Source organism: Micrasema longulum, unplaced genomic scaffold, assembly GCF_059751315.1.
Source record: "Micrasema longulum isolate JH-2025_06_02 unplaced genomic scaffold, ASM5975131v1 h1tg000107l, whole genome shotgun sequence".
NCBI lineage: Eukaryota > Metazoa > Arthropoda > Insecta > Trichoptera > Brachycentridae > Micrasema > Micrasema longulum.
Window position 1 is genome coordinate 201,262 of NW_028277313.1, and position 24,750 is coordinate 226,011.

The window sequence follows — 24,750 nt, forward strand, 5'->3', positions numbered from 1 at the left end:
ATTGAGGTATTATTCGCATTTTCCGAACCTAGTGTTGGGGCATTGTCGGTATTCAAAATGTTTTCCTCTGCTTGAATCGAAGTAGATTTTCTTTAACAAGTACATATTTTCACTAATACAGATTTCCGATAGATATCTTGCAGCCTCAATAACTCCCTAGGGAGACAAATTTAAACAAACTCAAAATATTGTTGATCATACATAATTTTAAAAAAACGTTTTGAAGTGTGCATCGATGTCAAAACTTTTAATGCAAATATTCGTTTATTGGCATTCGTGGCTACATGCTTTCTGTTTTCCTGATAAAATAAAATTATAATAACAAAATTATAAATTTACAATACTCACATGACTTAAATTTAAGAACATGAATATATATATTAGTATTTATACACAACAAATCTGTGATGACATGTTCTTATTCAAATTTTATTTTATGAATAAAATTCAATTTTTATGAACGCAATATTCAAATTAAGTAGCCATGCATGATTAAGTTCCAGCTCTTTGCTTATTTGAATATTAGTTGTAGTAACTTGTCACAAAAAATAACAAATTCAACAAATGCGTAACCTCGAGTATATTACGAATACAATATTTTTTAGCTTGTAAACGTTTCGTATTATAATGTTTTTTTATTTTATTTAAATGACCTAATTCATTTATAGCTTTGTAAAAATAATTACCGAAATATTGCAAATATTAATTTAATTTTTATGAAATTCCGATAAATTCCTGCCAATGTGTAACATATTTATTTTAGGCCAATTTCAAAAATGCCTATCTACGCAAATAAGGTCTAACTGGAATTTCTTTTTTATCACTCTCATTAAATTACGAAAACTACAAGACCCTATTAGCATATAATTTTAGTTCCTCAAAACAAAACTTTCTTAAGAAATATTTTTACTACCGTTGCGATAACTCGCTTAACGACAAAATATTTTTCATGAATGAGGTTTCATTTTCATTAGAAGAAATTCCTTCTCTTCCCGTACTCTTACTTCACGTAATTAATTAATTAATAACAACAGATTTTATAATACAGCTGAGGTACTGTTTATTTTACTTCTGAAAATGGATGTATTGTAAAACAAAATAAAATTTTCCCCTTTCTTAAGTTTTTTGGTAAAATATTTTTTTTTTATTCAAATAGGCATTATCGTTTGGTAAAATATTTTTTAAAGAAGGCATTGCTGTCTTTAAACAATGACGAACGTTTCTCATCAGACTTGGAGATCCTATACCGGTCTGATTTTCCGACAAACAGTTAGAACTTCTTTTGCACAGGAACCAAAGCTATTTAATAAAATGTCAGAACCTTGGAAATGTAGAAGGAACCACAAGCTATCCTTAGTGAAATTGGTCGCGGAGAGTCTTAGGGATTGATGATGGCTATAAATTGGCTAATATACAATCTTATTTAATTGTTTGTTTTTTTGTGATGATTGAATTTTGGAGTTTCTTATTGTGTCTTCATGTTTTTTACTACGTCTTTAAGTATGTTTTTTCTAAAAACAATCTTTTAAATTAGTTTTTACTTAGTATTTATTATTGTTTTTATACTTTGACTGTCTGGAAGGGAGTAAATAACCCTAGTTAAACAGCCAAAGCAACTTTGTAAAAATGAAAATTTATGTTTTTGTAAAATTGCAAGCAATATCAACCTAACAAAAACATGCTGAATTCACTTCTCTGGTCTTTTGATTGTAAAAACGCAGTATACATAAAGCAGTTTTTTTTTAAATTATCATTATGGATAACTTATATAGCGCCATTTTCGTAATAAAATACCTCAAGGGCGCTTTACATAGTGATTCTATTGTTAATTTAATTTAATTGAAGCTTTTAAATTTGTAATTTAATTAAAACAAATTATTTTGTTGTCACATGCTACGGATTTATTCAAATGATTTAGAGAACAAGTGGGTTTTAAGTTTTTTCCGAAACATCACTTCACTTTCAGAGCCTCGCACCTCTGCTGGGAGAGCATTCCATGCCATAGGGCCTGCGACCGCAAATGCGCGTTCACTAAATTTAGTGCGCTGTTTGGGTAGAGGTATAATAACTTTTCCTCTCGCCGTAGACGTAGCTGATCTAAGCGTGAGACGCTTGTCAGCTAGTTCACCTGGAATGCATAGTTCCCTTAGATATTTTTTTAAATTTAATTTAATTTTATTTATTCTTCACCACAACAGGCCAGGAGGCCCAATTACAGTGGTGAATTACATCACAGAACACCCAGGCTTGAGAAAATACACATTTTAATTTTTGTGTTCTCACCGGGAATCGAACCCGGAACCTTTCGTGTGTGAGTCAAGCGTCTTGACCACTACACCACGGAGGCTGCCAATACTGAGTTTATATAATACATAGCACCAGTGTGATATATATATACTTTAATCCATATGTTACACAGTGTCTAAAATCCAATCGGATTAACCCTCAAACAAAATTTCCATATTCGCTTCTGATAAAGGTAATCCGTTTCTCTTAACATATTTATATCTGCCAATCTTAATAATTTTATTGTTATTTCAGAGCAACCCTTACGCTCTCAAGGACGGGTGTGGGGCTGGTGACATGTCAGCTTGGACCTCCGCAGGACTTCAACCAACAACCGGATATTATCCTTATGATCCAACCCTAGCAGCCTATGGGTAAGGAAATCTATACTTATTTATTTGATGAACATATTTCTAAAAGATACCTGTCAATGGTATTAAAAAAGCAATGAGGATAGATTGGCGTAGACACACTTGTATCTCATAATTTAAAAATTATTTTTTAAGAACGATATTGCTACTAAGGCAATGAATCATAATTTCTTTTAATTTTAAAATGGAATGCAATCTTGAACAAAAACTGAACACTGAATTATTTCCGTCATATCATAAAATTTTAATTATTTGTGTTTTAAATAAAAGGAGAAACAATTAATTTAAACATGACAATGTTAAAAATTCATAAGGCCTATGGATATATTTTTTGTTTGGATTTTGTAATTATTCATGCTGCATTTTACATATAATATCAAATATTATTTACATAAAAGTACATCGAGTGTTTCACCAGATTGAAATATGTTTTAACTAACATATTTACTACAATGTTTGTGGACAAAAGACAGGATTCCACCCCCTATTGAGACATTAAGATTAAAAAATTGCAACAGGGATTGAAAACATTTTAGAAATATGGAAGTCTTGGCATTTACAGGGCTTATGATCTGTCGTTGGCTGGTTAAGTGGACACTTTACTCACTGTGATCAGCCAACGACAGGTCGTAAGCCCTGTAAATGCCTAGACTTCCATATTCCACTCTCCATCTCTGTTGTAATTTGTTGAAATATTTACTAAATCAAATTGCTTAACAAAATTTAATCGTCGCTTCAGTTCGTTTTCGCCCAACAGACCAAAACTCATATCTGCAGAAATAGAGCTTTGAAGTTTTTTTTTACGAAAAGGCATAAATAATGACTATATCGTAAGATGAAATTTGTTAAAAAAAACACCTTGAAAAATTTTTAAAACAAAACAATTTTTTAAATTTAAATAAAGGATTTCTAAGAACTCCTGTAGACATGTTGGAAAAAAACGAATTAAAGCAATGAAATGTTACGCGCTTCTTCTGTTAACATACAACCATACTGTTTTTTCAATGGAGATCAATTATTGGTGGTTTATAGCTTTATTGATTTTCTTATTGAAATATTTATTGGTATTTATAATTTTATCAAAAAAATTTATGTATGTAGTATTTCAGTTGGCATATTTTTATTTTTGCTTTTGTATTACAATGGTTTTGAGCGAGTGTTGTTTTAATGTAAATGTTCTTTGCCTGTTTCCATCAGTACTTGATTTAATGAGAACACATGCGTTTATTAAACAATTACCTAAGTCAAAAAAGTGATATCAAAATAAAAAAGCAATCAATTTATTAGATAATTTCAAACCATGGAAACGCAATGGTAAAAAAACTTATTATTTAATAATAAATTTAATAATTAAATTTTGTGGATAAATGAACTTTTATAAACCTATGTCCTTGTCTGAATCGTATAAAACTATTCAAGAAAAATCCGGTAATTATAAATATATATTTCTTGTTTTTATCTTGGAAAATAATGTTCTCATGTGCTGTTTGTGATTTCTTAAACAATTGGCTTAAGTTATCAAATGAAAGTAATTAATGTTTGTTAAATTTCGTTTTCTTACGTTATACTGCTCGTCAGTGTTATAACACATAATCGTTAAAAAATGTCTACTTGTTGCGTTAGAATTCCTCCAATGTCTTTTAACTTTTTTTTTTATAGAACAGGACAATTCAACTGTCTTTCATTAATATTATTTCATATTCAATAGAATTATGTTATTTAATATTAATGAAAGACATTACAATTGTCCTGTTTGTAATGGCTGATTTATATAGTGCCATTTTTGAGAAAAATCGTCTTAAGGGCGCTTCACTATATTTAACGCAAATTTAGATTCTGACAAAGCCAAAGTTTCATACATATTTTATTTACTTTTGTTACTTATAACAGTTTACATATCATATCAGAATTTACCCATTAAGAGGGTAAATTCTGCTTGCTGAATACAGCTTCTGCGGATAATATGGACATATGTTTGTGTACATATCGGACTAAAATAAAACTAACATAAATAAAACACATATTAAGAACAACGAAGCAAGTTTAGCACCTTTACAACTAAATATAACGCAACAATATTTAAGCCGAAAACCTTTTCTTACACAAAAAAAAAAAAAATATATAAAAACGCTTTCAAGAATAGAAGAAGCGGTAAATCTAGTACTAAGGGAGATAAGGTCGTCATGCCACGCAGGCGATGCAGCTATAGTGGCAGTGATGATTAGAACATATCAATCTCAGTTAGTTAAACATTTAGATGCCCAAGAAGCAAGACTCGGGTTCACAAAATAATTAATATTGAATGTATGACGTCTTGTTCTAAACATGATTTTGTTTTGAATTTTAGTGCTTGAAGGCATTATTGATTTAAAATACAAACCGTAACTATTAACGCCGTTCCATATAAAATCAATATCGGTATTCGGCAATAAAATACTCTGGTATCTGAATAAAGTTCCCGTGTCAGCAAGGCACAGTTTTGATGTCATAAAGATAACACATAAAAGACCATGTCATCATGTTTGAAATTGTGACTTTTAGATCTAAAATTTGTAAATTTGTGGCTCTGGCAAAGACATAATGGATTTTATTGTATCGTGCCTGTTACCTGTTTCGTCGGCAATGCAATAAATAACGATTTTATTCGGATACGTCACTTATTTAATGTCAACAATAAAGTTTGACGCCACCCTTGAGTATCTTTAGTAGATAGATAGATATCGATGTCCGGATATATAACATTTATAAACTTTGTCAGGTTTTGCTTCTATCAAGATGGAAGTGTGGCTTATACCTAACACGTAAACGCACTAAGTATTGGGGTTGTTCAGCCGAAAGAAACCCCCGTTTGTCATCGTAGGGGCTTGTCGAATCTGTTTGTTTGATCTATTTATGTTAATGTTAAAACAAACATGTAATGAATCGGTTCAGTTTTGATTTTAAACCAGATACTCGTAATTCATTGCGTTCAAATACATTTATCTCCGGTTATAAGTATTTGTTATGCTAGTCTAAATTCATGTAAAGCAAGTCGTCAAATGTAATTGTTTGTTTTGATTTGACGCCTTCAGCCAAATATGCTAAAACAATGGACTTTATCATTATTAGATAACAAACGTGCATTCTCAACCTACAACAAGTCTTAGTGTTATTTATTTTTAAAATAAAACACTAGACTTATTGTGAAGTATCTCCGAAAAAAGGAATGCTTTTGGTAATGGTAAGTTAATTAATATAACCGCTTACTTACTTTTTCTGTCTACTGGTTTCGAGACGCGTTAGTCTCTTCGTCAGGACTTTCAATATACTAACATGCCAGATTCTGCCCCTTAGGGGTTTCCCTGCGATTGCTTATAGTATTTTCAGTTATTTTTGTACTTACTGTATCTATCTTCGTATCTATCGCATACACCATGCTTGGTCTAACCCACGTTTTAAATATCCGAATCTTGCTTCCAATCCGTAAGTGTTTATTGTACCATATGACATTTCTCAGAGATTCAGATCCTGCCAAGGCTTTACTCGTTTGTTCCCTCACTTCAAAGTTTAGAACGCTGGGGCTCTAGATTTGAAAACGTAAATATTTTAACTTTTTGTTTTACTAACTGAGATAGATATGTTCTAATCATCAGAAATAGCCATTGTTACTAAAGTTGCATCGTCTGCGTGGCGTGTAATATTAACGACCTTATCTCCCTTAGTTCTAGATCTACCACTTCCTCCATTCTTGAGAGTGTTTTGCATATTTATTTTATTCGTGAAAGAAATGGTTTTCGTCTCACACATTATTTTGTTCTTAATAGGCATGTGTTTTTTTTTTAATGATAATATTATTTAAGTGCCGAATCGAACTGTAGTAAATCCGGGGATATTCAATTATTTATATTTTATTAGTGCATACGCCATAAATGCCTTTTGTAAACATGAACACAAAAATATCAAACATAAGAGTGTTATATTACAAAATTATGAAATAATACAAGAATAATGTATTATACGCTTTAAAATTAAATGCATGATCTTCTGAAAATACTTGGTGTTACAATAGGTATGATTTGTAAATAAAAAAACGCTAATAATAAATTAAATTACTACACTTTCACCTTCAGTGTAGTATAATATGTACAGTTTTAACAAAAAAAAAACATAAATTACGTGCAGATATATAGGAGAAAACAATTACCACCACGTCCGAACATGCACTAAAAATTAGGTCAATAATAATCAGTGGTATGTTGGAGAATAGGTGGAGGGACATAAATAATTATGTAGTCATACTAACACAAAACACTTTATCTTTATAACTAATTTGGCGTTTAGCGAAAATTACATTTTGTAGAAATAATACACGTTTTAATAAAATAACACATTTTTGCGATTCGAAAAGGATAAAAAAAAATACATATCTGTGTGAGAAATAAAGCCACAACCCTGGACGAGTGAATTCTATTCGATGGCTACTCTCAGGTAAAAATGCCAAGTAACGAAATCGAGTGGAAAGTCATGGAAAGTTGAAAGTAATATAATGATTTTAAAGGTCGTTTAAAAGGAAATATTTTACTGTTTATGGACCGGCACTTAAAGCATAGGACTAATCTGCATTTTTTGTATCATTGAGTGCCCTGTGCATCAATGGGTCCCAAAAGGAGAAAGGTGATAATGGTGATACAACACTTTTTATAATTATAGTATTTTCTTTACATATATAGCAGTTCATAATGAAGTTCAAGTGCCAACCCATATGTATGGAGCGAAGTATGGAATTGGACAAATAATTATGAAAATAGGTTAAATGCGGTTAAAATGTGATCCCTCAGGCAAATGTGTGGTAAAACGACGTATGATAGGTGCACAGATGTCGAGATCCGTGAACTATGTAAGGCTGAGACAAGCATTATCGACAAAATCAAGAAAGGGGTGCTGCGTTGGTTTGGACATGTAGAACGAATGGACACCGAAAAAAGGATCTATGATGTGAATATTGATGGATGCGGAAAACAAGGAAGATCGAGAAAGACATAGCACGATCAAGTCCATCGAATGTGCTAATAACACGAGAAATGAAGATTATCTAGTTGTGCCCACTACGAGACTGCAAAAAAAGGAATTATTTTGACTCAAACTGCATACAATTTTACAACAAGGGACCTCTTGAAATTCAGGCTTTGCCAACAATTTTTTTTTATGTTCTTGTCAAGCACAGGCTGTTTGAAAAGACCTACTAAAGAGCTTCTATAGAATATTGGCAGGACAAGACAATTTGGCATTTGATTCGTGTTTCTCGATTAGTTTGTTGGTTTTAATTGTGCTGTTGATTTGAATATGTTCATCTGAGTTTAATTTAATATTAGGGAAATATCACACACTACGAATACCGATAAAAATATATGAAATGGAATAAGAATAATAAATTGTATTTTCAAAATCAATATGGATATTGTGGAGAAATGATTTTATACATAAATGTAAAGAGAAAATTTAATAAAAAATCGTTGCTAGAAAGACGCGACGTGTTTGGCCTTGGTTGTTGTGACGTCAAGATTTGTGATAATGTTTTAAACAGATTTCAATGGCCAAAACAATAAACATGAATCGTGACGTATAAGGGGCTTTGTCAATGGAATGACCATTTTTGCGGGAATTCAAAATTACAAATTTAAAAATATTTTTTATGCTACTTACTGGAAAGAATTTCATGGACTTTTATAACTTTGAAAATATTTAAAAAAAACATTTATATTTCCGTATTGTTGAATTTTAATATTTAGTTGTCATTTATTGACGTTAATAAGTGATTCAATGAATCCTTTGTAAAGATTTTGTGATTTGTATTTCTCAGTAAATCAATAGATAAAATGTGATCGATTTTATACCCAAGTAGGTACATGCTTGTTCAACAAATGTTTTATGCAAGTGTTGTGAGTAATGCGATTACGCGTTTTATAAGCCCGTTCGTGGACAAGCATCTGAATCAAATTTAGTTATAATTGGATTAAAGATAAATACAAAGGGCGTGACGGAAACAGTGAAAAAGACAATGCGTGTGCAAGGGTCCGCAGTGGTTTTTGTAAATGTCAAACGTTACTCTTGTAGGTATGTTAGGACTGCTAACATGTGTGCATTGCTCTACCGACAGAAATCGCAGGCTGCCACATCAGCCAGACTCGCGGATTATTGTATTTAAAAAAAATATATATTTATTAGTATGGTACATTATACGAAATCATCGTGGGGAACTATCAACCAGTAAGAAGGAACTTAACAAATAAATGGATTCTGTTGTAGCTAATAATAAAATCGGCCTCGTGGAGCAGTAGTCAGCGCGTTTGTCTACCATGCAAGAGGTCTCGGGTTCGATTCCTGACATGGTTGACATTGAATATTTATTTAAAAAGGTGTTTTCACACTAGAATATTTCATAGTCTCTGGACAGGAACGTACCTGAAGTGTAAGACTGATAATCTTACCTTCATATAACAAAAATGATCAAGATACACTGCGATTGGTGTACCGATGCAGTGCCCTGTGCACCATTAGGTACGGAAAGGGAATGATGATAATGAATAATCTTAAATCTTTAAAAAAAGGCATCTTGCTAAAAGAACTGGAAGTATGGCTAGGAACAGCAGGCGCTACATTCAACAGTATGAAGGCTGTCTGGAAGTTGGATATTTAGTCAGTGAAAACCAAATACCGCCTGTATAACGCCTGCATAACACCTATTCTCCTCTACGAATGCGAATCTTAGCAGCTCACTAGGGCCCAAAACAGCAAAATTCTGAGTTTTGAGAATAGGTGTTTTAGAAGAATCTTGGGTGTGCGGTGATTTGACTTTGTAAGACTGAAGTAATAAGAGAACGGATGCAGCAAGATCCAGTGGCAACTATAATCAAGCGAAGGCGATACGGTTGGCTCGGCCATGTGCTGCGGATGCCTCCTGAGAGCCTTAACCACGCTTGCCTACTTTACAAGGCATCAGTTTCTCGACGTCCTGGACGTCCACTACTGACTGTTCGTCGGCAGTTCGTGTCAGAATACCATATGCTCCAACTAGGGAGCGGACACGGAATGATGATGATGAATAATCTTAAATATAGTAGAACAATTATTGCAGCGCATCTAGATTATTTTTGGTATATGGAAGGTATGGTGAACAGTTTAACGTTTAAGGTCCCAGTCTAGGAAAACTGAATTATTGCAGTGTAGAACCTTCTTTAAAACCAATATTTCATTTCATTCAAACGTTTACCCTACCAGGAATCAAACTCTTGTCCTAAAGAATGATAGGAGATCGCGCCAACCAATACACTGCAAGGAGGACTTATTTCCACTCGATTTCCCTTTTCAGGAGTTTTACCCGACAGTAGCCACCTAGTCGAAAACGCTCGTCCGGGGCTCTAGTTCTTTTTCAGGCTTAGAAACTGTATTCTTTATCCGCTCGGACCCATAATGTAAGATAAGTAAGAAGCAACATGCACTGTGAATTTGGTTATTGATGAATGTATAAAAATCGCGTCATCTGAAAATAACATTGTAAGTTTGAAGACATTTATTTAGGAGCTAGAACCAGTAAACAGAATAATATTAATTTTATAAAAATCCAAATGGTGCATGCGTCATTTTTTTCAATTTCTGGATTTGCAATGGTGACAATGGCGCGACTCGGTGATATTTGCCTAATGAATTGTCGGGCATAGTAGCCTATCACAACGCCTGATCGGGACCGCATTGTTCTCAAGTGAATGGAAAATATTACGAGTGATCCAACACACGCGTGAAGTACATGGACCGTGTATCTATACGTGGTACACGCTTCACGGAATAAATGACGTGAAGCTCGCTGCATGATATATACGTGAAGCACGCATGATTTTATTATGCAGCGTGACATTCGAATTACGGCTGAAATTTGCATCGTATAATCTGACGGCTTTTTCAACGGTTTTGTTTTACGCGCATACGACGAATTTTTTACGAGCATTTTGAATCGTGCATGCAAAGATTAAATGAGCGATTTCGTATTCTGATTACGCCCCTGCTAATTTAAACATCTTGTCTTGTAGTAAGCGTATTTGGCTACTTAGCAAGATATCAATGGTTCGATTCTCGCCAGAATAACATTATTTTTCATTCCAATTGAATTTTTATTGGTAATTAAATAGTTTTTCTGAGCCAAGGTCTGAAGTATAAAACCTATAATATTTTTTCAGAATCACACAAATATGCTTGTACTTGGCGTACTTATACAATACACTATGAGCTGAGCATCAAAGTGAATTGAACATATTACAACAGAGATGAAGAACATTTCAGAGAAGGTAGTATAGAAGTCTAGGCATCTACAAGGGCTTATGACGGGTAATTAGCTGGTTTAGGTGGTCACTTTACACACGGTGTAACATTCACCATTCTGCCCATATGTAACCATCTTAGTTCCTTCAACTATATGAAATATTAGAAATAAAAATTTACTAAATGCCTAAGCCATGCTATGATTAGAGGAGGGGGTAAAGAGGGATGAAACGAGAGGAGAAGACTCAAATGAATGTAGATAAAGAAGTCTCTAATATAAGTGGGGAGATTATTGCATAATCAAGCAGCTACTACTGTGAAAGGGGAGGCAAAAAAAAAGAATGGTGAATGGGTATTGAAAGGGTTTTCTCGTTACGAGGAGGAAGAAATAGCCTATGCTGTGATAGAGGTTGGAAGAGCTCTCTCAGATAAACAGGCGAAGTGGGATTGTTCAAGGTATTGTGAAGAAGTCACGTCAACACGTCAATATGTCGAATCATTGAAGCAATTCAGACAAAATCTTTTAATAATAATATAAATAATAATAAATCTTTATTATACAAACAAACCATCACGCCGTTTCCCCGTAAGGGTAGGCAGAGAGGATAGAACGCCACAACACTCTATCTTTGCATACAGATCTCGCTTCCTCTACATTCATGCATCTTCTCATGCACGCGCGCCGATTATTCCGACTTTTGACATGTCCATCTTTAAGTATTTGTTGGATTTGGTCATGCCATGTCTTTTTCGGTCTTCCTCTATTTCTGCATCCATCAACATTCGCATTGTATATATTCTTAGCCGTTCTCTCGCTGTCCATTCGTTCTACATGTATTCTGGAAGTGGAGTAAGCGGAAATCTAACACGTGCTATTGCTTTTCTGTATAAAGACAGCACAGCATGTGTTAGGGTAAATGGATCATACACATCGTGGTTTGACATCCATAAAGGAGTGAAGCAGGGATGTGTTATGTCACCATGGCTGTTCAACGTGTATATCGATAACTGCATGAAAGAACTGAAAGGCTTAAGAATGGGAGCAAAAATGGGTGATTTAAAAGTCAATTGTCTTTTGTATGCTGACGATGCTGTACTCCTTGCTAATAACAAAGAGAAACTGCAATTCTTGGTAACAAAGGTCTACGATGTATGCAAGAGAAGCGATTTGCTGATGAATGTCGATAAATGTCGGCGGCCTGCGTGGTGTAGTGGTCAAGACGCTTGACTCACGCACGGAAGGTTCCGGGTTCGATTCCCGGTGAGAACACAAAAATTAAAAATGTGATTTTTCTCAAGCCTGGGTGCTCTGTGATGTAATTCACCACTGTAATTAGGCCTCCTGGCCTGTTGTGGTGCAAAAAAAAAAAATGAAATATCTGTTATTATTATGGATAACTTATATTGCGCCATTTTCATAATAAAATACCTCAAGGGCGCTTTACATAGTGATTTTATTGTTAAGTTAAGGATATTCCATCTTTAATGCATTCTGCTTCAAGATTATGGCGCTGTAAACTAAAAAATGGGCACTGAAATAACTGATGTTCGATACTTTGTGAAGAAATATCATCGCATGGACAATAGTTATCATTCCTTAATCTAAACCTACATAGATAACTTCTCATAGCTCATTTTCTAAATTTCGTTTAATCAATCCAATTCACCGACGCGACGGCGACGTTGAAAATAACAAAAAAAATATTACTACTTTTTATTTACAAAAAAACTTCTGTTAATTTCCTACAAAGGTATAGCCAATAATATTTGTAAAATTGTTATAGACATTTTTTTTTCATTTTGTGACATTTAAGCATAGCCTCTGAACTCGGTTTAAATCGTTTTCCTATATGCATTAAAATAATCATGTGTTGTTATAAACGTGTTCGTAAAATTGATTAACAGTTAATTGAGTGGTTGAATCTCTCATGAAGTCTCAGACGATTTACAGACAGTTTCAAAGCAAGAATAGCTTATTCAATTAAAACAGATAGGGTAGCATATTGAGTATCTGTTAAGTGGTCGACAAATAAAACTGTCAAAGCAATATGGCATAGGTTAAGATCCCCTAACGGGGTTCGGAACATTAATTAAAAGCGTTTATAGTATTTATAGTGTTCATATAACTACCCTCTTGGTTCATTATTTATTTCGTAGATGAGACTGTAATCGATAAAACCCTTTCCACCGTTAATATTAGATAACAAATAAAAAAAAACAGTTCTTGAGAAGTAACATTTTTTTTAGAAGTGAATATGCGGTTATTTTGTCGGCTTCGTGGCGTAATACTCAGCGTGTTTGCCTGCCATGCAAGAGGTTTCGGATTCGATTTATAGTTGACATGGAAATACTTATTTTGAAGAGTGTTTTTACACTAGAGTATTTCATAGTCCCTGGACTGGTACCTGAAGCGTAAAACCGATCATCATACCCTTAAGTATAAAAAAAATATCAAGATACGCTGTGATTAGTGTACCAATGCAGTGCCCTATGCACCATTAAATGCGGAAAGGGAATGATAATATTTTTTACCTATTAGATTTTTTGTTTTTTTTTTTATTTAAATATAATGTCCTGTGATAATTTTCATTTCATTAACCCTATTAGATTCTCTGAACATGATTTAACAGTGTTTTTGAACTTTGATTTTTGAATTGTTTTATTTATTACTTAATTTTTTTTTTACATATTTTTCTCGTTTATTTAAAAAACAAACTCAATTAGAAAAAAAATTACAATTTTGTACCGTCAGAGAATTATTAAGTAAAATAAAAATATTATTACAAAAAATGTTGTTATACGCGGTAAACATTGAAGAATTTAATTATACGTCCAAGTTTCTCGAAAATGTATGAAGAAAAAAAATATTGAACCAAAACTAAGAGAGAAAACATATTTCAGAAAGGATTATGGATGTCTAACATTCACCATTCTGCCTATGTTAGAACATCTATATTCCTTCAATTCTTCCATAATATTCGGAATACATTATAGTATTTCTTTAACTTTTTAGTTCTTTAGCTCCACAAAGATCAACAGATAGAAGAATCGAAGGAATAAAGATGTTTGAACATAAGCAGAATGGTGATTGTTATACAGTGTGTATCGTGACCACTGAAACCATGTCACAAGCCCTGTATAAAATGTTCCCTTCTATTTAATGTTATCCATCTCTCTCGTAATATATTCATAATATTTTTGTCGTTAATTGTTCTATAATAATTGTAAATCACAAAAATGATTTGAAACTCATGACGCCACCCATCAGAACACATAACTTGACACCGCTGTATTGCTCTTGATAGCATAGCTCGGGAAGGAATGACAAATAGTGGTAGCTGGTATATATTTTACGATCTGTTTTCGGCGGCTGTCACACCACGAGGTCGGAATAATCGTTCAGAACCCCTTCCATCCACATCCACATCTCACGAACTAAAATCCCGCCATTTCTTTTATTACGAGATTAAAGACATATTTCACGATGAGGCGACGGAGCAAATAATGGCTTAACGACTCGTAGCTGACATTTTGTAAACAAATTAAGGAAGGAAGCGCTGCATGTTTCCAAGTATCTAAACTCTCAAATTATTAAACCAATCAATGGTGACTGTTAAAATTAGCCCCGTTATTTATGTACTATTCCAGTTTGCGTTGAAAGCTGCGGATAAACTTAAATTTATTAAACTAACGTTATCTATTCGCTGCAAGAAATTTAAACGAGGTTACTGATTTATTTCTTCTTGAGTCAAATATTACAATTTAAATGGCCAAACGTACTCAAAAAATGTAAAACCGTTAGTAAAAAACAAAAAAATAAGCAAGTGCCGAAAAATGAAAGCGCATGTCTTAATATATTTTTACTCCAAGTCATCAATCACCACGAAAACGAAATGTTCATATTTGAATCACATTACTTGGCACATTCTCGAAGCTAATTAAAATCAACGCTAGTGCATTGTCCTGTAGTTTATTTTTCCCTCTCCAACAATAATTGATTATGTTTAATTAGACGCCTTTTCAAAGTTGACATCTTTTCACGAGCGAGAGAAATGTTAAGACCTTTTAGCGGGAACAGAAATGCGGCGAAGTGTGTGGCAGAACCGTCTCCGCCGACGTAAAAAGAATACACTTTTAGTCGGACAATTTGACGTCCGGAGTCGCTCGAAGTGTCGTATATTTTCGGTCTAGGCCTTCACTAAATTCCTTCCTTCGCGCGAGAATAAAAGCGAAATTCCCGCAAGAAAAAGATTCCAATTTTAAAGGGAAAAAAATGCTTTTCTCGCCTAGTTCGTTTTTAACACCTTTTTCCTTCTTTTTGTGGTATTCCGTTTGTTCTGAACCAGAGCTGCTGAATTCTCGTTCTAAGCGACGCGACAAGGACAGTATTTATTAGTCGGGCCGTGTGAACATATTGCAGCGCTGCGGGCCGAAGGTATTCGGCCTCAATCTCGGGGTTCAAGAAAAACGTTTAAAAAGAGAGAAGAAACAGCGGAAACACTGCCGACCGCTATTCCAAAAGTAAATAAAAAAAGCAATCAATCGCCACTCTCGCGAAAACAATTTTTAAGGAGGTATTATATTCACGGCACGGGCTGCCGTTGAGTTAAGAGTGATGTTGATAAATAAGATTCCTCCTTAAAACCGTTTTAGCATTCTTATCTCGCTTACAAAACGAAACAAGGAATTAAGTTAAGCCAGCAGTGCTCCACCTTTGTTCGGTGACGAGTCACGTCGGCGGTTGTCAGCAGCTGCCGTCGGCGTCGCGGCGCTACCTCTCACCGCACACTTCTACTCACGGTCATTGACAAATAATCCCCGTTTATTTTTGCTCATTCGTTTCCGTATAAATTTTAACATTTAATGAATAGTTTTTATTATTCGCGAAAGACAAAATCGTATTTGATTTTAAAAGTTATTTGAGAAAATAGTCCGTTCAAAATCGCCAAATAGGTACTGAATGGAAAACCGATAAATAACCCACCGATTGTTTGAAAAAAAAAACAAATAGTTTCAAATACGGTTTGTACTTTTTATTTAATCAATCATCTTAAAACGGAACTAGTAACAAATATGCATCCGATGTTTTGGCTCCAAATTAAATTAGAAACGTGTTTCCCGGGTAAAGTATTCCATTCCGGGTCTCCTCTGGCACTTTATCATCCTCCACTTCTTATTTCCCGAGTGTCGGCTAATTGTGTTGTATATATTTTCATGTTTGAACCCCTATCCTCCGCCTAATTACGCACAGACGGGAGCCGAGGCGAGCCAGCAGACATGTGACGGTACCTATTTCTGTAGACTTACGTATGTATTCCTGTAACGGCAAGATAAATGTCCCCGCGAACGGTGGGGCGTGAAAAGAGAAGATTTGTGTGTCTCTTGTCTCTAAACAGATCTCACTCGAGTCGAGAACCGAGTCCCGAGTGCTAAAGGTTTTCTACGCGAACGAAGTTTCGCTATTCCGGAGCGGAGAGTTCTGACCGAGTGCGAACACCATTATTTCGGAACGAACTTAATCTTTCTTTTTGCTCTCGAGTAATCTTGCGCGGGCCCGCGTATCGGAGTGACTGGACGAGCTCGAAATGGGTCGTTTAATAGCCGATAAAGTAGTTGCAAGTGTTTACTTCCCTTCCGCAGATTTTTCCAGTTTCCCGCGGGAACTAGGGGATCGTAATTTATGTGGGTAGGTTGGGGATAATTGGACACACCTTTCCGATGTTGGCGCTACTAAACGCCCGACAAACCGGAATCCTCCATGAAACCAATTTCGCGTAGCTTTGTTCCGCCCTCCTTTAGGCATTCCGATACGTGCAGTCACGAGGCACCCGCGCCCGCTCCGTCCCCGCGTATCCCTTCTCACGGGAGGAATTACTTTTATTTGCCGTGACGACAGCGGCGGTAATTAATATCCGAGCTAAACACCGTCACCGCGCGGACGCCATTTCTAATTAACCCCGCCGCGCCGTAATACTTACTTACTCTCTTACGCGTATTTACTATTCATTATCGAATGCAGATTTCGAATATGTTAAACTTTAACGCGTATCGAATTCGAAATACGACGCCAGCGCTTTGAATTTTTAATTAGTGCCCCGTACCATACGTTAATCTTTAATGAGAACCATACCTTTTATTAATTTTGACCATATATTGTGTATGTTTTCGTGAAGTTGATACTATTTTTACCGAAGAAATTTAAACACCGAAATACCTTTTTTCGATATGACAAAGTATGGATATGTAAACAAGCTATTTCGGGAAGAATGACCTAACGAAATTATCTATCTTTCTGACACGGCACGGTGTGATGAAAAAAACTTAAATTGAATTAACAAAGGAAACACCGCCGAGACTCAGATAATAAACGGCCGGATATAATGATTAATCCCTCGATAAAAGAAAAAAGCGTTCCACCCTGTCGAAGGTTACAAATGTTCCCCATCTCCCCGGGGCCTCCCTTGTACGAGAGCTTATTCAGTATCCCGAAAAGAGCCACAATGGTAAGTTTCAATAAGAATTACACCGCCGGCGAAGCTGTTACAAGGGAAGAACACGATCGAGGAATAACAAGCCGTATTTCAATGGGTATAAACTCCACATCCGCTGGCCCCGCTCGCGGTGCTTGGAGCGTTTCGTTCAGCCGTCGGGAAGGAAAACACGTCTCTCCTTGTAACGGAGAAACCGAAACGGAAAGGAGAATGGAGAATAAAGAAGTTTAACCGCGTCTTTCCGCGCTCTCCGCTGCTCGGCAGAGAGGGACGCGAGATAAAATGGCGGTCGGGAGGTATCGATTGGCGGGAAACCCGCGGCGCCGCTTTCCCCGCGCGGGTAGCGCCGCCCGGCGGCCCCGCTATTTTACTAATCATAATATTTTGCTTCTGCAGGCTCGCTGCACTAATTCTGGCAATTACCTTAACAATTAACTGCCACTTATTCTCCATTTTACTGTTGGAAATGAAACGTTATCTCCTTTGAATCTTTCCATTGTCACATGTATTTATATTCACATGCCATTTAATTATATCTAGGTATTTATTTTTACCGTCGCCGTCGGTACTGCCTTTAATGTCGGTTAATATTCTGCGCATAGCACTCTTTCGGTAGGATATGTGAAACAAATGTAAATATTCACATGCCCACTGTGAAACATTACGCATTTGTTCAGAAAATGGCAATAAAATGAAATGGTCAGTTTGTTATAAAACTGGATAACTTTTTTATCTCTAAAACAAAAAAGGTAGAAATCGTTACTGAACGAGATGTATTTCTACATAATCAATATACTTACCCCTGAGAAAAAAATACAGCATAAATTTGATCCAAAAATGGCAAAAGAATGTACTTTCGACTTTCGATACATATATCATGCGGACATATTGAAAAATACGTTTCCTTCGAATAAGCGGCTGCGATTTTGTTCTTGTTTCTTGCTATGGGTTTATATTTTCGAGTTCGACGCTATTTTATTGGTCTCCTATGGCCACCTTTCTCTTGTTAACTTTTTACCGGGAAAAAAGAAACCTTCGTTGAACTCGGATACAGGAGGCAGTGCTGCCTCGTAAATTACATACGTATATAAATCACATTACAAAACAAAATTCACGAAATCACGTTTTTGGCCATTCAGATTCGAAAAAAAACGTGAATTTATTTTGGATCAAAGTATTATGATCCAGAAATTCAAATAAAATCGTTTTATAAAGTTACAGCGGATCCCCTATTTCTATAAAGTGCGAATCAATGCATCTGTGATTTGAAATGAGTAGAGTACTATTTGATAGCTTTTTTGTTACATTCTTAAAAGCATTAATGCTGTGTCAATCCGACAAGTTTAGGTGGGGTAGGTATTGTATCCCCAAAGTTTGACGGGCCACCCTTGGGTTCCCGTCTCCACAGTGTACTTTGTAATGGCTTTTGGGCCCCTGTTACACGTACGGACACAGATATATCAGTTTAACTATACCGTGTTGATCCTATCCTAATCCAATCACACTTTTTGTTTGATTTTATAAGCTTTACTTCAAACTTCTCCCGACTTTCCCCCGGAGGAGTTTTATTCTGCCTCTGAAGTATTCTCTTCGGGTTTCATTTTATATTGTAAGAAATAATGTTCCGTCGTTTTTCAATATTTTATTCTCCTTTTACTTTTTCTCTCCGCGGCATTTTAGGGTATTTGCACATCGCTCATATTTAAGTCGTTCGATATGATCTATGTAGTCTGCGAGAAGGAACTGAAGAAATATTTTATTCAATGCCTTTTTTTAACGGTGTAGGGGAAGTGGGGCTCGGCATCACTCCGTGGCAGCATATAATATTATTAAGAGATTATTTTCCAAACATTTCCGCGGTTTCGTGGATTCACCCGTTTGCGGATTGTAATACAAAATCGAGATACTATTTTTGTTTGTTAATTATATGAGTGAAGCGGGAGTAATGCGGTAGCGATGGATAAAATAATAATTATTAGCGTTATCCAGTGATCTTGCTCGGTTAGTAGCGAGCGGAGGCTAGAACACCTTATTTGTATAATTATACTCCATTGAACAATTTCCTCTGCGACGCAACCATCACGGACCCTTGTTCAGAACCCTTCGAGAGCATTGTTGTATGTTCACACCGTCACACCACCTGCAGCTCGCGTTTCTGTGGAATGAAATGAAAAATACCCTGTTAATTTTTAGCTTAATGTCTTAATAATAAGGTCATTGTTACGAGTGTCATGAATCGTTCTGCACCCAAACAAGTAACTTGTCTAGTAGTAACGTATATAATAAATCTCAAAACCAAACTCACTAACTAGACCCACTTCACGTTAATCTTTTTAAGCACAATAAAGCACTTATCACCGGAAAATCTTTCCGTGAATATTTTCAATTAGCGTCTTGAAGTTATTATAATATTAAATATTTAAGTGCTCTATTTGACACTGACGTATGAATAACGTTAATGAATTGGACGTCAAGCGTATTATACAATTATGTGTATCTTATGAGCCATTAGATAGAGAATGCTTTTTGTTTAGATTCAGAGTAGGTGCTTAATTTAATTATCTTCGTAATAATAATGTCACTAGCACAATATAGTTTACCATGTGAATATTGAAATGCGTGGAAACCAATATCGTATTTCTCAATTATATCCAAGAGGAGCCATTTTATTAGCAACTCTAACGATAATTCTGATTCGTCGAGTCACGCTTTTAATACAAACAGCTACGTTCATGTACACTTTATTATATCGTCGGTGTATTGATAAAAGTCTCTAAATGCATTACTGTCGCACTGAGAAAACTCAGTTGAAATGTTTCACGAATAAAAGTTTTTCCGGTCTTCCTAATTCATATTTTGGACGTGATACATACCTACTCATGAAACCATCTGCGGCGGCCAGCTCCTGTGCATCCTTCCAAGTCAGGTTCGCGTCTCGTAGGTCTCGTAGTCAGTCAGCAGTGGACGTCCAGGACGTCGAGAACCTGAAAGGCAAGCGTGGTTGAGGCTCTCAGGAGGCATCCGCAGTACATGGCCAAGCCAACCGTATCGCTTCCGCTTGATGACAGTTGTAACCGGAGTTTGCTGCGTTCGTTCTCTTATTACTTCATTCCGTACAAAGTCAAAGCACCGACACCCAAGATTCTTCTGAGACACCTATTCTCAAAACTCAGTATTGTGCTATTTTGGGACCTAGTGAGGTGTCACGATTCGCATCCGTGTGTCTTGATATTTTTATCATATAAATATAAGATGATCAGTTTTACGGTTCGGGTACCAGTCCAGGGACTTTGAAATATTATAGTGTAAAAACAAATTTTTGAATAAATATTTCATGTGAACCATTACGGGAATAGAGCCCGAGACTTCTTGCATGGTAGGCAAACGGATTGACCACTACGCCACGAGGCCGACGTTTAATGACATTAAGTACGAAAAAAATACATTTTTAATTACACTGGAACCTCTTTTTATTTGGCGGATACGTTCCGCTAAGTACTGTATAAACAGATAACAATGGTGGATAAGTTTTCTTGCATATAAATTGCTTTTAAATTTAAAAAAAATAAATTGTGTGTTATTAATATGCAATACGATATTTTATATTTTTCCTTACTGCAAAGGTTATTCATCTCTGGAGGAACGTCTGTCAATGGATATTCTATTCCAGTGTGAGTGGGATGAGAACTAGCGTGCGTTACTTGAACGAACCTACTTGTATCTCAGCAGATCAATATTAACTTTGAAATCCAAGTCTCGGTAGAGTATCCCCGTCTTAGCAAACAGCGAAGCATGTCCACGGTAAAACAAGTCGATGCAATCAGTCACGACCCTCAATGTTACTACAATGAAACAACTAGAAACGACGCGACATAAACTGCACGATGTTTATGTACTTGCGAGATATATGTATGTATATTTCAGACCACGAGAATATATTAAAAAGTATACACCAATTAATTTTCTAAGTTGAACTGCACAATGTAACCACAAGCGGCTCCTGACCAAAAAACATTGGAAATGCATTTCTTTACACTTCGTAAACATGCATTATAAATAATAAGTTTGATAATATTATGACGCAAGTCTTATATGGTGTTGTAAACGAGCGATACTTTGTGCTATGACCGCACATGGATCCCGACCAGATCGAAAAGTTAAATTCACCAATGTTTTTATTTGCGTACTGGTTGATACACACTGAAATCGTACATGTGACATTTCACCAGCAATTCGTGGAGTCATCACTACAAATAGGTAACTTTAAAGTTAGTCTTAAATAACTACTACTACCATTACCCCATTTCCCCGTAGGGGTAGGCAGAGAGAATGGACCGCCACACTCGTCTATCCTGGCATACATTCCTAGCTTCTTCCACATTCATACATGCCCTTCGGTTCTGTCTGCTTTTGACATGACCAGACTTTGGTTTATCTGATCATGCCACGTCTTTCTTGGTCGTCCTCGTCTCACGTTACTGTGCATTTTCGCCATACTTACTTGTTTAACCATTTTACCAAATCATCTAAGAGACCCTTTCTTAATCTTATCAATTATACTTTACTCAGATTTACACTCTCGCCTGATTTCATCATTCGTAACCCTGTCATATATTGATCGCATTTCAACCGCGTTCACTCGGCTTTCATACTTATTCTGCCAGTTCCATGTTTCACTTCCAAACATAAGTGTTGGGACTAAAACTCCGTTGTGCACTGCCAGTTTAGCTTCGATTGACATATTCTTATTGGCAATTACTGTGCATAGTGCTCCGTTCATTTTGTTGCCCGCATTCACTCCTTTCAACATCTTTTTCTACTCTTCCATCTCTTGAAAGCGCGCTTCCCAGATACACAACTTTTTCTAATTGTTAGAGACATTCGTTGTTTACATTATTATGCAGTCAGTAACCTTTACATTACTATCCATTTCAAATACCATCACTTTTGACTTACTTTTGTTCATCGCCAATTCGCTCTCCAAGCATACATCATACATTCTAGAGACTATCTGTTGCAAATCATCCTTGCTGCTTGCTAACAGATGTTAAGCTTAAGCTTGAATAATATTTTATTTTAATATGTTAGTGCTTTAAATGTATAAAAAAAAAAACTAAATAATTACATAAAGTTTATTTTATCCATTATTTTTAAAGCATTAACTTTGCGGTTATTCACTTACTTATTACATTTCACACTTCCCATCTTTATTAGAACAACATGACAAAATATTTGACTTCATATATGTATACATGTAATATTCAGTAATCACTGTTAGAATAAAATAGTATAGTAAGTAGATTATACCTTGATAAAGTAGCTTGTAAAGCTTTGAAACCAGTTGGTAGAAGAAAAAAAGAGGGTAAAAAATTGTTTTAAATATATTTTATTGAAATTAGTTAACTCAAACAAATGCGTTTTTGGACGGTTTTTGACGGTTTTTATTTTTATTCTTTTAGACGTCTAAACATTTAACAAATCATGTTCATGTTTTGACAACTACATTTATGCCAGAGTTATTTAAAACCTTTTGTGTATCTTTGTATAAAATTACGCATATTTAAAAAAAATAAATAAATAGATAGTCAGATGGCAGAAGAGACCGTGTTTTTTCAAAAATGTTCAGGAGAGCTGAATTAAGACCTTGTTTCAATGAACAAATTATAACATTAAATTTTTGTCTACTTTATGGTAATTAAATTCGTTTCCAAACATTCATGCTGTTTTTTTTGTGTTTTTACTGAAATATCTACTTAAACTATCGAAAATGAAAATACTGAAAGAGTTGCCGATGGGAACCATCCGTAATTGGCCATCTGACTACCGAAATAACATGCAATAATAATTCTAGTTCATGGCAAAGATTCGAATGCACATTATCTTCAGCTTTGCGTTAGCATTTTTGGATGCCAGCTCGAAACTCAATTCCACCCTAAATTGAAGTTTCACCCTTGAGGCTCTTATTATCCCCCGCTTAAGTTGAGTTAAAATTATCAAAAGGTGTCTTCCAATCATCTCATGAAACTAAATTTCGTGACTCAGATTTGCAACTCAAGCGATAGCGAATAAATTCACGAAAAATGTACTGGCATATTTTAAAAATGTTTCACATAAATGAATTTGATTGGTTATAAATAAACAATTTTTAGCGTGATACGTATCTTGAGAAGATGTTATAAAATATAAGTATCTAGGGTTAAACGCCAAGATAGATGTAACTACAATTAAGGGAGAGCTCGACATTTTTTTATGTACATTACAAATGTTAATTTTATAATTTAGTTAATGTAATTTGAAGCGCATATTTTGTTGTATTTATAAATTTGGTAGTCAGATTGGATTGTATGTATTTGTTATATTTTTCAAGTGAGAATTTATGTTTTTTCATACAACGGAGGTGGATAAAGTTTTATAAGTGAGTTTGAAGGTAATCATAATTTCATTACAAATATACGCACTTGTCTACAGATATGGAGCGGGTTATGATCTTGCAGCCCGCCGTAAGAATGCTACGCGGGAATCCACTGCTACCCTAAAAGCGTGGCTAAACGAACACAAGAAGAACCCTTACCCCACCAAGGGAGAGAAGATCATGCTCGCCATCATCACCAAGATGACCCTCACACAGGTCTCCACCTGGTTCGCCAACGCGCGCAGGAGACTCAAGAAGGAGAACAAGATGACCTGGGAACCCAAGAACAAAACGGACGATGATGATGAAGCCATGGTCTCCGATGACGAGAAGGACAAAGACGATCTTCTAGAAGATAAAATGAAGGGTCCAAAAGGTATGTAGGGGACGGGCGCCCAAAATCAAATAGGGCGGGCAAAAAGAATTCAAAAGATTTATTCATCTTTTTTACTTGAATCGTTTAACAGAGGTAAAAATCTCAATCAAAATCATTCATGTAGTTTAAATGAGTATTTTATAATAAACATATTGCATTTAGATGATTAGGTCGATTTATCGTAATTCTTTGTGCCCGCCCTGTTAAATTGAATATTTTGTTTTTAAAATTAACTAATTTTAATTTTAAGACAACGTGTAATTTTATTGCTGATTTTTACTAATTCTAAACTTGTAAATATTTATGTATATCTTTGCTGATTTACAATGTCTCCTTACTGGAGAAAATTGATTAAACATTCATAATATTACTCGAAACAAATGTGACCTATGCTTGTTGCCCGCCCGTCCCCTTCAACATGCGAAATTGCTATGCCATTCTTTGCGATTGCGATAATATATTAATGCTCTGAAATAAATACTGTTCATTTTAACTGATTTCCTAATAACGTTGATAAATTTG

At 35.2% G+C, this 24,750-nt stretch overlaps 1 protein-coding gene across 3 annotated transcripts in view; it reads left to right on the forward strand.

The window, feature by feature from the left end:
• The window catches only part of LOC148284599 (homeobox protein caupolican-like), a 167,919-nt gene that overhangs the window by 130,989 nt on the left and 12,180 nt on the right, over nt 1–24,750 (forward strand). For all 3 annotated transcript variants that reach the window (XM_088237671.1, XM_088237688.1, XM_088237680.1), the window contains exons 3-4: nt 2,542–2,660; nt 23,909–24,228. In XM_088237671.1, the coding sequence (XP_088093797.1) occupies nt 2,542–2,660; nt 23,909–24,228 (439 nt within the window). The remainder of the gene's footprint in view (nt 1–2,541; nt 2,661–23,908; nt 24,229–24,750) is intronic.